The sequence below is a fragment of the Ascaphus truei genome, chromosome 18, assembly GCF_040206685.1.
Source record: "Ascaphus truei isolate aAscTru1 chromosome 18, aAscTru1.hap1, whole genome shotgun sequence".
Taxonomy (NCBI): Eukaryota; Metazoa; Chordata; class Amphibia; order Anura; family Ascaphidae; genus Ascaphus; species Ascaphus truei.
The window spans coordinates 11,639,985-11,656,213 of record NC_134500.1 but is presented as its reverse complement, the minus strand read 5'-3'; the positions used below and the strand labels follow the sequence as shown (position 1 = coordinate 11,656,213).

Sequence of the window (16,229 nt, the reverse complement as noted above, 5' to 3'; positions counted from 1 at the left end):
GAGTATCTCACACTCATCAAGTCTACCGGCTTCCGGCTGGGCTCACAGCATTCACTGTTCCTTTAATAATGTCCCTGTACACCTCTGCTGTTCCTCTGGTGTATAGTGTCTTAGACTCTAATTGCACAGTCACAGGCAGTTCACATATCTGGGTCCCGAGTGCTCCTCATAACCCTCCTGGTACTCACGGGGTCTTGGTGCATTCCCTCACGGCACTCCTGGTTGGTGCTGCTTCCCAGTAGGTAACTCTCTGAACCTCCTGGGCTCCTCTGGTGCCTCCGGTGCCTCTTCGCGGCTTGATGACGTCACTCCGTCTCGCGTGAACACCGCGCTCCCGCTTGTGACGTCACAAATGCCGGTAGTACTCACAGGATTAGAGTGTGTCTCCTGGCTCCTGCCAACTCGTGAACACTACAATCAACACGCCCTACGCGTTTCTCCTTTATGGCTTCGTCAGGGGCTGAAATATATATTATATATATATATATATATATATTTATATATATATATATGTATATATATTGAAATATATATATATATTTCATTCAGATGACATATCTCTTTTTCCATTTTATATTACATATCTTATTCTGATAGTATAAAAACACATGTAGGAGCACTTAAAAATGGATGAAATTGGGATTTTCCAACGCTGCTTTGTGACCTCGACAACTGTCACTTTTGCACTACTATCGTGTGCTCCAAGATGAAGAAACCCTTCACATAAGCGATGTGTAATGTGTATTCCATGATATCTATTTTGTTCTGGGCAGCCAAGCTTGTGGGAAAACACTACAGAGATGTCAAAGGCATGCTACATTCTAAAACAAAGGTTACAGGTCACAGAGAAGGGTTACATAGATGAGCACTTATTTTCTTATTGTAACTCCCATATATGTTGCAAAATGGGACTTAAACTTAGTTGAGTTAAAAAAAACAAAAAACTGCCCTAATTCTCTTCATGCATGTAAAGTGCGTTCTGTTTACACAAGGTGTTTGTTTTTTACTGCTCTATAAAACATAGGCAGGAGTGAAGCAGTTTTCCTGGTCCTGACATTACAGGCTAGTAGCTCCCAGTTCTGTCACAGGGGTGGGCGTTACAGGCAATCAGGCAGGAGGAGAGGGCTTTATTATACACAGCCCTCAGTTGTTCCTCAGGACAGAGGAAGGAATGTACCACGATGACAGCAGTTAGTGTAGCTGCTGCACTGAAACCTCCCAAATCAGCTAAAAGGTACAAAAGTGTTAGGAGGAATGCAAGCATCTACAGAGTCCCACCTCACAGGTGAGATATCCATTTGCTCTTATCTAAGTGTGTTATGTGTGTGTGTGTGTGTGTGTGTGTGTGTGTGTGTGTGTGTGTGTGTGTGTGTGTGTGTGTGTGTGTGTGTGTGTGTGTGTGTGTGTGTGTGTGTGTGTGTGTATATATATACACAATTTCTAGCATTGTTTGTTAAATATTAATGTAGACATCAGTGACAACAATGTAACAACTGAGTATTTTATCTGTCAGTTCATTTTTTATCAGAGCATAGTATACAATTTTCTCAATTTGCAAAGCCATACTATCACTCTGGCACTTGTAATGCATAGGGAAAAAACGAAAACTTTCCAACCTAATAGTTTAGGAAATTAGAAAATCCTCCCTTCCAATGGCTGGAGTATAATACACATTCTATAACATTAGAAACTTCACAGAATTGATAGATATTTTTTGCAGACTTCCTTTTATTTGCTGTATATGGATTTATGTTTTATTAGTGTGCCCAAAAAAGTAATCTCTGTCACAGATATTGCTTTGTTACTGCCATTAAGAGTCACTTTCAGCACCATGGAGAGGGACAAGTGTGACCTATAGGGGGGACCAAAAAATCCTTACGGCTATACAGTGCTATATTATTAAAAACAATGCATTTTTAATTAAAAAAATAATGGAATATGAGATAATTTACATAACCTTAATAATTGAAAACAAAACAATGTACTGCTATGAAATATCAATCTAAATGAATATGCAACTTGTACACATGCACATTGTTGTTATTAGATACAAACATTTTCAAAACTACATTTTTTAAAGGAATGTTTTTGCTTAACCTTGCTTGATTTGAATACAACTCAATACTGAATCATCCCACTGCAGTGATAATCCTGCAACAAATAAGGTGCTTAATTTTTCTTTTGCCATGATCATCCGGCAGCAATTCAGACGAAGATGATGATGGTGACAAAGAGGAAAATAATGACCCGGAAAAAATCTTCCAGAATATACAACTCCAAAAGGAGATTGTGTCAAATATTCGTTGCAGAGCTTGGCCAATGAGGCAGAAGTTGAAGTCACTCAGGTATGTTGGTTTGGGGCAAATTCTCTTTCTTATTTAAAAAAATTAATGAAGAAAAAACTTGAGCAAGGAATTGCCTATTATAAATGTATTTCTTATGCATATAACAGATGCATGGTTAAAACCATTAGTGACACAACTGTATGTTGTGAAATGGCTTTTGTGACTGTGTATGTAAGACTAGTAGGTATTTAGTGAAAAGACAACTGAAGTCACAGAAGGGTTGGCTCTCTGTCTTTCCTTTGGTAACCTATATTACTTATTTGTATTGGTTTCCGACTCATGTCACAGACAGAGAGAGTTAGTAGTATCACTAGTATGATTACTACACTATGTCAACAAGAGTTAAATAAGATATGTTTGATCGATCACAAAGAATGCCATGTTTTAATGTTAAACAGGTGAGAGGTGGTGATCTCGTGGGTTAACATATACTGTGGTTCTATTTAACAGACAAGCTAAAGACATTGTGGTCAAGTATGAAGGAAGACTTACCAGAACCAGGGGTTATCAAGCAGCTGGTGCAGAGGTAGGACACACATCTGATTTCTCAAAACAATAATAAAACATACTGTATAACATGAAAGACGTCTGCTGGAGGGGGCTCAGCTACCATTATTGCATTGGAGATCACGTATGGTCCAGATAGAAGCACACATCCCGAATCTGTTGTTCTCAAGACTCAACTCCTTTTGGAGATATGATTGAGAGGCATCCATAGAACACCCATGTATTGCAATATTTAATGTCTGCTTAGCCTAAGATGTCTACAACTGAAAGATCTGTAGATCAGCCTGTCACGCTGGATTGATGGAGTATTGACTTGAGGAATAGGCCATCATGTTCGCTTCCCCTGATATATGGAATGAGGTGTACATGTTAACTTGCAGAAAATGTCTGTGGCTTTGCCTTGCCAACATTGCCCCACGGTGTATGTGGTGGGCTTATTAGATATTGCTTAAGAGGTATTCAGGTTATTAGAACTGGTGTTCCAGTAACCTCACCAAGTTAGTAACACTGTCACCATTCCATATTAGATTAAGGGCTTTGCAGCAAATTTGTTATTTAACCCTCTTAACCCAATAGGTTGCTTGCCTCACTAGTTGTGAAAGGGAAATGCTTTATCTTTGCTAATGCACACCCAGTGTCCAAATAGTTTAGGTTTGTAGTTAGTGTTAAAATTAAGCCAGCACTGAGCCTCCAAAGAGCAACTCATTAGCAGACTGTGACTATCTTTCCCTCTGATGTAACTGTTACGAATAGAGAGAGAGAACTTTTCTGTTGGTGTCTTGAAGATCTCACACTACAGTAACTTTCGCTCCCAGGATTATTGTAAATGGTTGGGGTTATATGGGAATTGTTCTTTGATTTGCACTATCTTTCTGAACAGTGTGTACCATACTCGGGTTTACATTACATCCAGCTAAGAAACATTTATTTTCCAGAATTCACAGAGGATTTGGGAACATCATTGAATGAGGTGCCTTTTGCAGAAAATCTACATTTCAAAACCTGAACAAACTTCATGAAAATATGCGATTTCATTTATGAGAATACATGGTGCTGGCCATCATCTGAAAAAATAAAAGTATTTATGGCCATATTTTCTAAGTGGCGCTAAGTCACCTCATAGCCCTTTTAGCATAATACCAATAAATGATCAGAGACCATATATAATTGAATAGATGAGCGTGCACTTCAGGAGTTACCATGCAAAATCATATTTTGTGGTGTGTTGAGACATTTTGAGGTTGACTAGCTAGGTTAATATACTTGTGGTCTGTTACAATAACAGTAAGCTTTTACTGTGCCCATTGAAAATAACTGTATTAACCCAGAATAAACTATGACTTTCTGTCCGTGATATCAATATGAAGGAGAAAACATATTTTATCAGTGCTAGTCCAGGCCTTTTACAGTGATACCAAAGTGTAATTTATTTGCCATTAATTTAACCTAGTGACTGGTCCTTTGTACAAATACACAACAGCCTTCAAATAAAGAACCGACTCCAGCAGATTCTGGTGCAGTTAACAACCTCCGTTAAATTTGTTTAATTAAAAGACGTCAGTCACGCAATCAAATCTGAAATAGCACTGTAAAAAATAATTAACTTTTCAAGGTTGATTTATGATGTAGTTATTATTTAAAATCCCACGCCTGCTTTAGCTGTGGTTTTCAGAAAATGTGAACTGTTTCTGTATTTGCTAAATACTCATCTTTCCTACACTTATTCAGCACAGGTGAATCCCTGCAGAAGTCCTATCATTGAGCAAGGCTTTCTGAAATATGTGTGGTCAATGTTTATACCACTTAACCATTTCCCTGCTGATGGTAAACTTGTCCTGACCATAACTGCACTGGTGGAAATGAGGCAAAACTATGTACAGTATAATATAATAATACATTGACGCTAGTAGAAAGCATATGCTAACAGATCCCCTTCAAATAACTAAGGGCCATGTTTACTTAGCGGTGTTATGCCAGGTGACACCTTTTGACCTCCAATAGGACAGGCTACAAATATTTGTTATATAAATAAAACCATTGTAAGAATTCAAAGAGTTAAATACATACCATAGCTGACGGTGTTCCATAGATTGTAAAGTTCAACTAAGTACATATATTTTTATATATACATTGTGGCACAATAATTGACGCCTTCCCACTAGATGGGTCTGCACTGCACAGAAGGTAATCCACTGCAAAGCTTCATGCACATCAATGTTCACTCATCAACAGTGCAAAATCAGTTGGACTATTGACACGATTAGCCCTAAGACTTGCTCTCTTGTTAGGTTTGGTTTTACAGTGATCAGTTAAGTACCACAACTACTACTAATTACAATGATAAGTTAATTACAACAACAACTACGGCTAATTAGGTATTGATTGGCCAATGCTGACTGCAGCTTTTCTTTTTAAGACTGGCAACAATAGTGCCTGGTCATTAAACTCGAGGGCATGTCTGGACACTTTACAGATTTTGCATTGACAATAAGGTTTAATGAAAGACCCAATGTCTTCTACTTTACACAGGATCACCAAACAGTTTTGATTCGTTTGGTTGGTTGATATGCATAGAGGTATTTGTTTAACCTTTCTGAGTTTTGGGACAGGAGCTGTGGCAGGTTTATATAGAACACAATGTTAAACAAACACCGTAATAATGCACAAGGTCATTTATTTTTAAAGAATTTGAAGCTGGTGGCAAGCAACACAATTCCTGGAGGGCATGTAACGTTTCGCTGGTAAGAAAAGAGTGTTAGAAAAATACGCGGCCGATCCTCATCCCTCATGCGAAGTGTAGCTATGACACATAGTTCCAAGGCTGCGCTTATAGTGCCGGCGACCGTGATAGTGACGCAACATCGTGTTAAAACAAATGCATTGTCGCTTATAGTAAGCGCGATGGCGTGACAGAGTGATGGCTTGGTCGCGATCCCTGGAAGTCATCTCAATTTGATTTTTCCAGCGACCATAGCCTGACGTATGTAAGCGTCGCCGTCGCTATAAGCGCAGCCTAAAGTGTCCCATAAGGAAACTTTAATAATTATCATAACCATTTTTATAAAGTACTGAAGGTTCTTCAGTGTCAAAATAGCATTTTAAAATCTTCTCAGAAATGTCCTGATTGTCTTATTATTAAATCAAACTCAATCAAAGTAATGCAGCATGTTGCATGACATTGTAAATGTCTAAAGTTATGTGTTATATCATTTAGAATTCATATTCGGTATTTTTCTTCCAGCTCTGGAGAAAATTTGCTCGACTGGCATATAACTTTGTTGTCCTCTTTATTCCTTGGGAAATGAGAATAAAAAAGATAGAAAGTAAGTGTCTTAGAGTTTTTTATTGAATGAAAAAAGGGACCACAGTATTTTGCCATATTCCGTACAATAGAATAATGATTGTAGGAATGCAATTAGTTACATATTGTATTCCTGAAGTCGTGCTCTGTATCAAAGCCTATTAATATGTGTGTCACGAGAGACTCCTGTGGCGGGTAGGATCTCGGTGGCCGGAACAGCACGAGCGTAGTAGGGGTCACAAGCAGGGGTCCGAGGCAGGCGGCAGGTAGCGAAGTCAGGTACAAGCAGAGGTCCGAGGCAGGCGGCAGGTAGCGACGTCAGAAAACAAGCAGGGGTCCGAGGCAGGCGGCAGGTAGCGAAGTCAGGTAACAAGCAGAGGTCGGCAACGAGGAGACTGGAACAGGACAGGCGGGGCAGGACAGGGACTGAGAACAGGGAGCAGGGACTGAGACCGGGAAGCAGGAACAAACAGGGACAAGCCAGATTACTAGCAAGGGCTTTTACTGTGAACAGACTCAATACAGGTACAGGTACAGAAAACAGGTCAGGATCAGAAGCATGTGCATAAGGAGTCTGACTTCCAAGCAAAGGCAAAACCAACAGACAGGAAGCAAGCTATAAGGACAGAGACAGGAGCAACAAGAAGACAGACAGACAGAGGAACCCAGAGCCAACAGAAGACAGCATCACACCCAGTGGACAAGGAAGCTATGGCTAGGCAGGAGGTCTAGGCAACCCTGACAATGTGTTTTGTGCACGTTTTAGGCGGCCCTAATATGTATCATGTTTGTACTAATTTTCACAATGCTCAAAGAGCTAAATCCACAAAGTTCTGTTAAATCAGAGCTCATAACGTGACGTTGCCTAAAACAGGAACAGACTTGTTGTTCTCGGAGTTAACATCGTATCTGCAAAGCAAATGGTATGCACAAACAACATCCAAGCTACAGATCATTTGCATAGTGTTATCGTCAAGCCTTTAGCACGTATGGGAGTTAATCACTTTAGGGCAAATATGCATTAACAAAAACATGCACAGAGCGAAATGTATGGTGCATGCTCCTTACAAAAACAGGTTGTCCGTGAAGGTACCAACCAGGCCCAATGAAAATTGTAGTGCGCACGCGCATTAAAAAAAAGTAGAAGTGCAAGTAATCCATTATTCATGGCAGGAACAGTGCCAACTGCTGCACTACCCCGTGGCACTACCTTCACCTGCAACACATGGTGAAGCGGAGACATCCACATCCCAATGGTGCCAGTCCGTTGACAATGCTATAATCAGCGACCAGCAGAAAATGCTGCCTATCCACTGTAATACATTCAGTGCCATCAACCGAATTCTTTGCAAGCTGCATAGGGATTTGAGACCGCATCATAGGGAAGCCTGGCAAGCCTCTAGGGAAAGAGTTTTAGCCACAACCAGACCAAGGCGTTGGTTTATGTGATCCAGCAGGCCATTGAGGCTTTCCGGCTCCCTTCACAAGTCACCACACTCCCGCTCTCCATTTCAAGTGTGGCCTCATCACCATCAGAGGAGAAACCCTCTTGCCCACTTCCAAAGCCTGAAGGGAGGTGTGGCATTAGACACCAATGTGGAGGACATGTCTCTGCAGAAAAAAGGACAAGGCGCTGTTAGTTTAAAAAAAGAAGATATTGTTAATGTTATTAGTTATGTTTTTGAAATTAATTTATTATGCGCACCAGCTAGCAGTGGAACTTAACATTGCTGGCAAATACAGAGTTGCATAATCTTCACATTTGTGTTTATTGTTTTGGGGGAAATTCATTGACATTCAGGCAACCCAATAGCGTACCAAGGACCCAGGACTTTAGTATTGATGGATGAGTAGTGGGAGGGTGTGAGACGTGGGTGTATGGCTGCTACATGGGAATTCGATGGAATGTCCTCTATTTTCTATGTAGGATAATGCACTTCCTTTCAAAAAACATATTTACTAAAGGCTTCCAACGTTAATAAACCTGTCTCCCACAGCTTAAAAGGAACATAACATATGGTCTTCTATTGCTTAAGGTCATTTTGGATCTGGCGTTGCTTCCTACTTTATCTTTTTGAGATGGTTGTTTGGGATCAATATTGTCCTTACTGTAATGACCGGAGCCTTCATTGTATTACCAGAGGTAAGACCTTTTCTGTCCTGTATCTATTTTACAAACGCTCTGGAGGATTAATGCCAGTGGTTTCCTAGCAAAAGATCTATATAAATAGAAAATATTGAGGTTTAGGCAAATTGGACACATCGGCATTTTCTTCATGTACCGAAAGGCTATATTTTCAGATATTGGGTGGTCAGGTACATTACTCTACACCGTAATATCAACTATTTACTGTTTCACTGCTCCTGGACACATCGGTTAACCAATGATTTACAGCCATTTAATAGCTACAAATCCCAAGATAATTTATTGCAGTCTTTTCTGACTACTTCTAGCCTTTCTAAGAGACATCTATCATTTATCACAAGCAGCAAATATGACACATTGATAGCTTTGACAGATTTGGAAGTTGTTCTGTATTTCCATTCCATGGATGGATGGATTTCCAACTCCTGTTTCATCGTGTTCTTGTAGTTTGATGACCGTGTACTCTTTGAACTTTGGAAAAGCCTTGACACCATTTTTTGAGTCGGGGTTATAATCCATTTGTGGCTTTTCTGGCTTTATATTGTGCGTGATTATGTGATCACAACAATTTAGCAACGATGGGACAATTCAATTGCCTATTATTGGCAGAATACCATAGAATATTGCTGACTAAGATATGGGACGGAATAATTCAGCACAATAGTGCTGTTACATTGTTATATTTATATATATTTTTTTACGTTTGGGGAGAAAATATGTCAAGTTTGAGAAAAGCCTTTTTGATACCGAATTGAAGCTGCGATCATTTGAAACACACAATTGTTTATGTCCCCTATTTTAACACCTTTTGGCTAACCCTTTGCCTGCCAAAGAGACAGGCAATACATTAGGATGTTGTAGAATGTAGTGCATTACTGGGGCCTCTGGCAGTGAGAGAATAAATCAAGTATATGGCATGTGGTAGCAGTGACCTCTTCAGTAATTGGCAAAGCATTGCAGATCACTGAAATAGATAACAGAGTTCAAGAAGACCCATAGCTCTGTTTGCTTAAGCATCTTCTAATCCTTCTGCCACAATCCACTAATAAAGCCTAATAAAGCACAGGGTATATTATATTTCTACCGATTGTATGTAACATATTTCATGGTGCAATATCTTTTATTTCCTGACTGTAGCTGATAAGCAACTCATTGAAATGTTCTAGCGATAAACAAGCAATCTGGAATAATATATCAAAGAACAATTTATTTTGTGGAATAATATGTCTTCTCTCTATGTTTTACAATATCTTAATTGATTTTTTTGCTTTCATTATCTTCTCGGTATCTTCTCATCAGCTTCTAGCGGGTGCCCCCTTCGGAAGCACCATCAGCAAGACCATCCCCGAAAAGGAATTTCCATCAGCCCAGGATCTTAATACCATCTGGTCATTGGGGGTAAGGCTCAACATATGAGACTGTCATGGCAGATACAATAGATTTGTTCAAAAAAAGGTTGGACATCTTTTTAGAAAGGAAAGGTATACAGGGATATACCTTATAAGTATACATGGGAAGGATGTTGATCCAGGGAATAATCCGATTGGCAATTCTTGGCGTCAGGAAGGAATTTATTTTTCCCCATATGAGATATCATTGGATGATATGACTCTGGGGTTTTTTGTTTGCCTTCCTCTGGATCAACAAGTAAGTATAGATATAGGATACAGTATCTGTTGTCTAAATTTAGCATAGGTTGAACTTGATGGACGTACGTCTTTTTTCAACCTCATCTACTATGTAACTATATATCTGATATATATATCTTTTATATAAGACACACATTTTACAAGGATGGTTGCACGATCTCTTTTAGTTACGGTGCTAGGCTGGGTAGATGTCAAATGTCATGCTAATTGGATGCTTTTAGCCCCAGAGGTGATTACGACTGTGCAATGTACATCTGGATATTGGACATAGATGGGGTTGAATTGGTAGACTAATCACCTTGCGTGCGTGGATCGTTACTTCAGTACTTAACTTGAGTTTTTCGACAGTGCTTATTCAAACATGTCCTTCTATAACATAGCAGATAAGTATGTTCTACAAGATGACAATGATTTGGAATTATGTTACTGTATAAAAATAAGCCAAGCCTCTTTCTTTACTGACAGGGCACTTTGTACTTTACAGGGCTACCTCCAGTACTCTGTGTTATTCTATGGGTACTATGGCAGAGAACGGAAGATAGGACGCGCTGGGTACCGTCTGCCCCTAGCGTATTTTCTGGTCGGAATGGCTGTCTTTGCTTACAGTTTCATCACTCTGTTAAGAAAGTAATATCTGCTTTTATCATGCAATTTTCTATATAACATTCCTGCCATAAACCTGCTATACCAACTCAACACATCAACGTTGTAGGTTTGATTACTAAATAAACGTTAACTATTGCATATAATATTTTTTATGTGTAAGGCCGCGGCCCCAGTGCCTTCTACAGCGCACGTCTCGGCGGCGTGCGCTGCGTGAAGAAACACCCAGTACACGCCTCCGCGCAGGATGCGCAGCCGCGTTGTACTACAGTTTTTTCCAAAGACATTGAAATTGAATTTAGAAGTTGCGACGGAGAGGTGGCCACGCCTCCGCCGGCGGTTCAGCCAATGAGGGTGAACCAGCCGCGTGAGGTCATGGCCACGCCCATGGAAAACCCCAGCCACACACCCCCTTGCCCCCCCCTCCCCATCGCAAACTCTGCAGTCTTGTTCTAGACCGCAGATGGCGGTGAAGCCCTGTGCACGCGTCGCCCCCCCCACGCCGCCGGGCGCTCGTGCTACAGTGCACACTGGGTCCGCGGCCTAATGCAACCAAAATGTATAGTTATATATTCACATATTCTGTACTAGGACTAGCACGTGATTCTTGCATGGGGAGTCTATGCTAACCTTTGACTAACTAGTGCTCAATTGACAACCTTCTGCACACAAAGGGTTAAACAAAAACTCAGTGTGCTGATAATATATTGATATCCTAATATACGTATGCCCATTCATAAAATTTGTGTCGCCCTTTTTGCGGCCAGAATTGACTAGAATGGTGGTGTGTGCACTGATTTGATAAGAACACTTTGGGGTGGCTGTGGCTTTTTCAGAATGGCGAAGAACTCCAGAATGAGTTTGGCCAGCGCATCGGATGAGAACTACACATTCTGCTGGAGAATCTTCTGTGCGTGGGATTATCTCATTGGGAATCCAGAGGCCGCTGAGAGCAAAACAGCTGCCATAGTCAATAGCATCAGGGTGTGTATGTTTCAATGGCTTTAATGTTTGCTCTGTTTAAATCATTTCTATTGAACTAAGCTAATAGTAATGTGAATCTGATCAATTCAATCTGCTAAATGTATTAAGATGATTTACATTTGCATATTTCCCAGATGTGTTTAAAGGTATTTTCCCCATTTGGAGAGCGTTAATCTATTTGGAGGGCTCTCTCGTATCTCTCCCTGCTCTCTCTCACTCCCCCTCTCCACACTCCTGCTCTCTCTCTTACTCCCCCTCTCTCTAAATCCCCCTGTCTCTCTGTACTCTCTCCCTGTTTCTTCTCTATCTCTCACTCTCTTATCTCTCCCTGCTCTCTCTCAATCCCCCCTACCTCCCCACTCTTGATCTCTCTCACCATCTCCTCTCTCTCTCTATCTCCCCTCCCTATCTCTCTCCTCGCTTCTGCTCTCGTGCTCTCACACCCTCTCTCTCTATCTCTCCCTCTCTATCTCTCCCTCTCCAAATTCCTGCTCTATCACTCCCCCTCTCTCTCCCTCTCCTGCTCTCTCACTCCCTTCTCTCCCCGCTTCTGATTTCTCACTCCCCCTCTCTCCTCTCCCCCAGCTTCTGATTTCTCATTCCCTCACACCACTTCTGCTCTCTCACTCCCCCCCTCTCACTTCCCCCTCTCTCCTCTCTCTCCCTATCCCTGCTCTCGCTCTCTCGCTCTCTCACTTCACCCTCTCTCCCACCCTCTCTCTCACTCTCCCCGCTCCTTCTCTCTCACTTCCCTTCTCCCTCTGTCTCTCCAGTAAAAGCATTATTTCAGTGCCTGGATGTGAGTAACATCACGTTATTTGAAGATAACAGTGTTATTCTAAAATAATGGGACATTATCTCTATGGTAATGAGCTCCAAGTTTGTTCTTTCGTTAGCTCTTCACTTAAAAATGCACATTACTACAATGAAATACTGCTGGTACATAACAGCCCGATGCTGTTGTCCATTCATAATGCTCAGTTCTTATTCCCATTCTTATTCCCACTCTTATTTCTTTAAAGGAAGCAATTTTAGAGGAACAGGAAAAAAGAAAATCCCAAAACCTGTAAGTATGACAAGTGTTTAAAAGTATTACATTGTATCGGTACTAACGAAGTGTTTTTTTTTAAATAAATAATTTCTGTGCTATGAGAAAATACTTGTTGCATTTTTTAACAACTCTGAATGGCATTTGTAATGTATTCTAATGTAACGAGCATTTTTTGTTTCTATAGCAACCATTTGCAAAGTCACATCCCCTTCCTCTTCTGAAATCGGCTCTGGCACATCCCTTTTTGAGCCCTGCCCTCTCCCTAGCAGTGCACCAATTGTATCTAGTGACTGCCTAGTCCAGGGGTCTCAAACTCGGTCCCCAAGAGCCGCACACAGGCCCGCTTTTATGGATATCCTTGTTTCACCACAGGTGGCTCAATCAGTGGCCCAGTCAAGCACTGAACAACTGATTGAGCCACTTGTGCTGAAACAGGGATATTCATAAAAGCGGGCCTGTGTGCGGCTCTTGGGGACCGAGTTTGGAGACCCTTGGCCTAGTCACATGTCCATGGTTCCTCTTCCAGCTCACGTTCACAGTTCCTCTTCCAGCTCACTTTCATGGGTCCTCTTCCAGCTCATGTTCACAGTTCCTCTTCCAGCTCATGTTCACGGGTCCTCTTCCAGCTCACGTTAACGGGTCCTCTTCCAGTTCACGTTAACGGTTACTCTCCCAGCTCACGTTAACGGTTATTCTTCCAGCTCACGTTAACGGTTACTCTTCCAGCTCACGTTCACGTTTCCTCTTCCAGCTCACGTTCACAGTTCCTATTCCAGCTCACGTTCACGGTTCCTCTTCCAGCTCATGTTCACGTTTCCTCTTCAAGCTCACGTTCACAGTTCCTATTCCAGCTCACATCCATGGTTCCTCTTCCAGCTCACTTTCACGGGTCCTCTTCCAGCTCACGTTCACGGTTCCTCTTCCAGCTCATGTTCACGGTTCCTCTTCCAGCTCATGTTCACGGGTCCTCTTCCAGCTCATGTTCACGGGTCCTCTTCCAGCTCACTTTCACGGTTCCTCTTCCAGCTCACGTTCACGGGTCCTCTTCCAGCTCACGTTCACATTTCCTCTTCCAGCTCACGTTAACGGTTATTCTTCCAGCTCACGTTAACGGTTACTCTTCCAGCTCACGTTCACGTTTCCTCTTCCAGCTCACGTTCACAGTTCCTATTCCAGCTCACGTTCACAGTTCCTATTCCAGCTCACGTTCATGGTTCCTCTTCCAGCTCACTTTCATGGGTCCTCTTCCAGCTCACGTTCACAGTTCCTCTTCCAACTCACATTCATGGTTCCTCTTCCTGACCGCAAATGTTCTGCCCTGCTGCCAAGGGCTGTGCCTACACATACTACAGATACTGTTGTATATTTTAGTTGGACAGTTTTGCTTTCAGTCTGGTGAAGAGAGCTGCTTTTGCTGTTGTGGACACTTGTTTGTTCTGCTGCATAAAAGCCAAGATTTCTGTCGATCTGAGCCGCTGAGCCCTGCCTCTCTGCATTCCCAGTTACAACACATCTACACACACTTCTCAGAGGCATTATCTAGAGCCCTCATAAAGTATATTTACCTGTTACCCTCTTATTCCATCACCGCAGTCATTCCTTTGTGTTGCAATTCTTTTCTAGGGCAGTTACAATATGCCTGCGGATTCTCGCAAACGTTCTTGTCCTTCTTTCACTCGCTGGCAGCATCTACATCATTTATTTTGTGGTGGACAGGTCACAAAAGTTAGAACGCACAAAACTGGAGCTCAGCCTCTGGGAAAAAAACGAGGTAAAAATGTTAAATTATATCCTTTTTATTCTGGCCTTGTCTGATTTGGAGATTGCCATGGTGTATTTTTTATTAAATGTAACCGTGTCCTTTATCCACTGCTCAATATGTTGCTTCTTTACTTGCCTAAAAATATAATTTGCCAGCATAAACCTACAAATAAATCCTCTTAAAACCAAATTTGATTGCCAGTGGGTTTTTTTGTGGGTGGGGGGGGGATTACCTTTTTACCCAGTGGAGGGCAAGTCCAGTCCTCTAGGGCCACCAACTAGTCCGGTTTTCAGGATATCCCTGCTTCAGCACAGATGGCTCAATCACTCAAACAGCCACCTGTGCTGAAGCAGGGATATCCATAATACGTGGCCTGTTGGTGGCCCTTGAGGACTAGAGTTCCCCGCTTCTGTTTTAACCTGCCAAGGGCTACCGTGTATATTAATCTCTCAACAACTCCCTATGTGAAACTATGCACACGTCATCTACTTTTCTGCAGGTGAGCGTTGTTGTTTCGCTAATTACCATGATTGCTCCTTCTGCCTTTGAACTGGTGGCGGCCTTAGAGATGTATCACCCAAGAACCACGCTTCGATTCCAGCTTGCAAGGTAGGGGAGCGTATTCCACAGAACCATTTTCGAGGAGCGTTATGTGAAACTGTCCCAAATGCCTTCGCAACATTTTGAACGCTTCCTCCCTCCCCCCCTCACCCCCCAAATTCGATTTCCTGCCAAGGTCTAATAATGTCAAAATGAGTGCGCTTTCAGCGAAATATCGCGAAACATGGTGTGTGTGTGTGTGTGTGCCCCAATTATACTCCTCATTAAGTGAATCTAGTGATTTTAGAGAATTTTTACAAATTAGCATACTAAATGAAATTGCCATACACACTGACTTACTGCATGGAAATTGGTCTACAAACCCTGACTTAGCCGCAGAATTTTTCCAGACTAAAAACACCCACTTTTTGCTTGTTTTGCAACTTCGCAAAAGGTTCGCGCAGATCTAATGAGCAGTACTTTTTTTGGGGGGGGGATCAATTGCAAAAAAATTGCCCTCCATTTAATCTTGTCCCTTTTCAGGGTTCTTGTATTGTATCTCGGAAACCTCTACAGCTTAATTATTGCCCTCTTGGACAAGGTCAACAGCATGAGCGTAAGTAGCAAGACAAAAATGATCTATTATGCAATTATGTTGTGGCTTTTTGAACACTATTTGTTTTTGGGGCATAAGCAGCCATTTGTAATGATGCCCATTTGTAATGATGCCCATTTGTAATGATGCCCATTTGTAATGTTACCCATTTTTTATGATGCCCATTTGTAATGATGCCCATTTGTAATGATACCCATTTTTTATGATGCCCATTTTTTATGATGCCCATTTGTATAAATACCCATTTTTTATGATGCCCATTTTTATGATGCCCATTTGTAATGGTTTCAGCATCATTTGAAGAGCACAAACAGTAGAAATCTAAAATTGTGAAAACACGTTGGCGTGTTATAAACTAAGGAATATTGGTGCACTGCGGTGTGTTTTGATGCATTGCACCATATTTGAATTTGAATGAAACTAACTAATACACGGACGTGTGCAATGTGATACATCTCATTATAATCTGTGCATCATGTAACTCCTCATGAGGTCCTCTTTCTGACACGCCCCAAATCGCACTTAGGACAACAATTGGAGCAGTATTGGTAAATTGACACGCAAGATGAAAAAGACCCTCTACGCTCCAAAATTGCCTTAGTACCTAGCCCTCCTTGTATTGGGTTTAAGGAAAAATTGTATTAATGTATAGAATATTATTTTTTTCTTTTTCAAGTTGCTTTTAAATATATATATATATAATTTAAATGATGGTGGGTGAAAAG

General features: G+C 41.4%; 1 protein-coding gene across 1 annotated transcript in view; it reads left to right on the top strand.

Moving 5' to 3' along the window:
• The first annotated feature begins 1,163 nt into the window (after positions 1-1,163).
• TMC3 (transmembrane channel like 3) overlaps positions 1,164-16,229 on the top strand; it is a 28,343-nt gene continuing 13,277 nt past the window's right edge. Inside the window, exons 1-12 of the mRNA XM_075575550.1 lie at positions 1,164-1,285; positions 2,202-2,345; positions 2,796-2,871; positions 6,094-6,175; positions 8,190-8,296; positions 9,599-9,697; positions 10,433-10,575; positions 11,388-11,535; positions 12,558-12,601; positions 14,210-14,357; positions 14,848-14,957; positions 15,432-15,504. Of these exons, the coding sequence (XP_075431665.1) occupies positions 1,182-1,285; positions 2,202-2,345; positions 2,796-2,871; positions 6,094-6,175; positions 8,190-8,296; positions 9,599-9,697; positions 10,433-10,575; positions 11,388-11,535; positions 12,558-12,601; positions 14,210-14,357; positions 14,848-14,957; positions 15,432-15,504 (1,278 nt within the window). The 5' untranslated portion in view covers positions 1,164-1,181. The remainder of the gene's footprint in view (positions 1,286-2,201; positions 2,346-2,795; positions 2,872-6,093; positions 6,176-8,189; positions 8,297-9,598; positions 9,698-10,432; positions 10,576-11,387; positions 11,536-12,557; positions 12,602-14,209; positions 14,358-14,847; positions 14,958-15,431; positions 15,505-16,229) is intronic.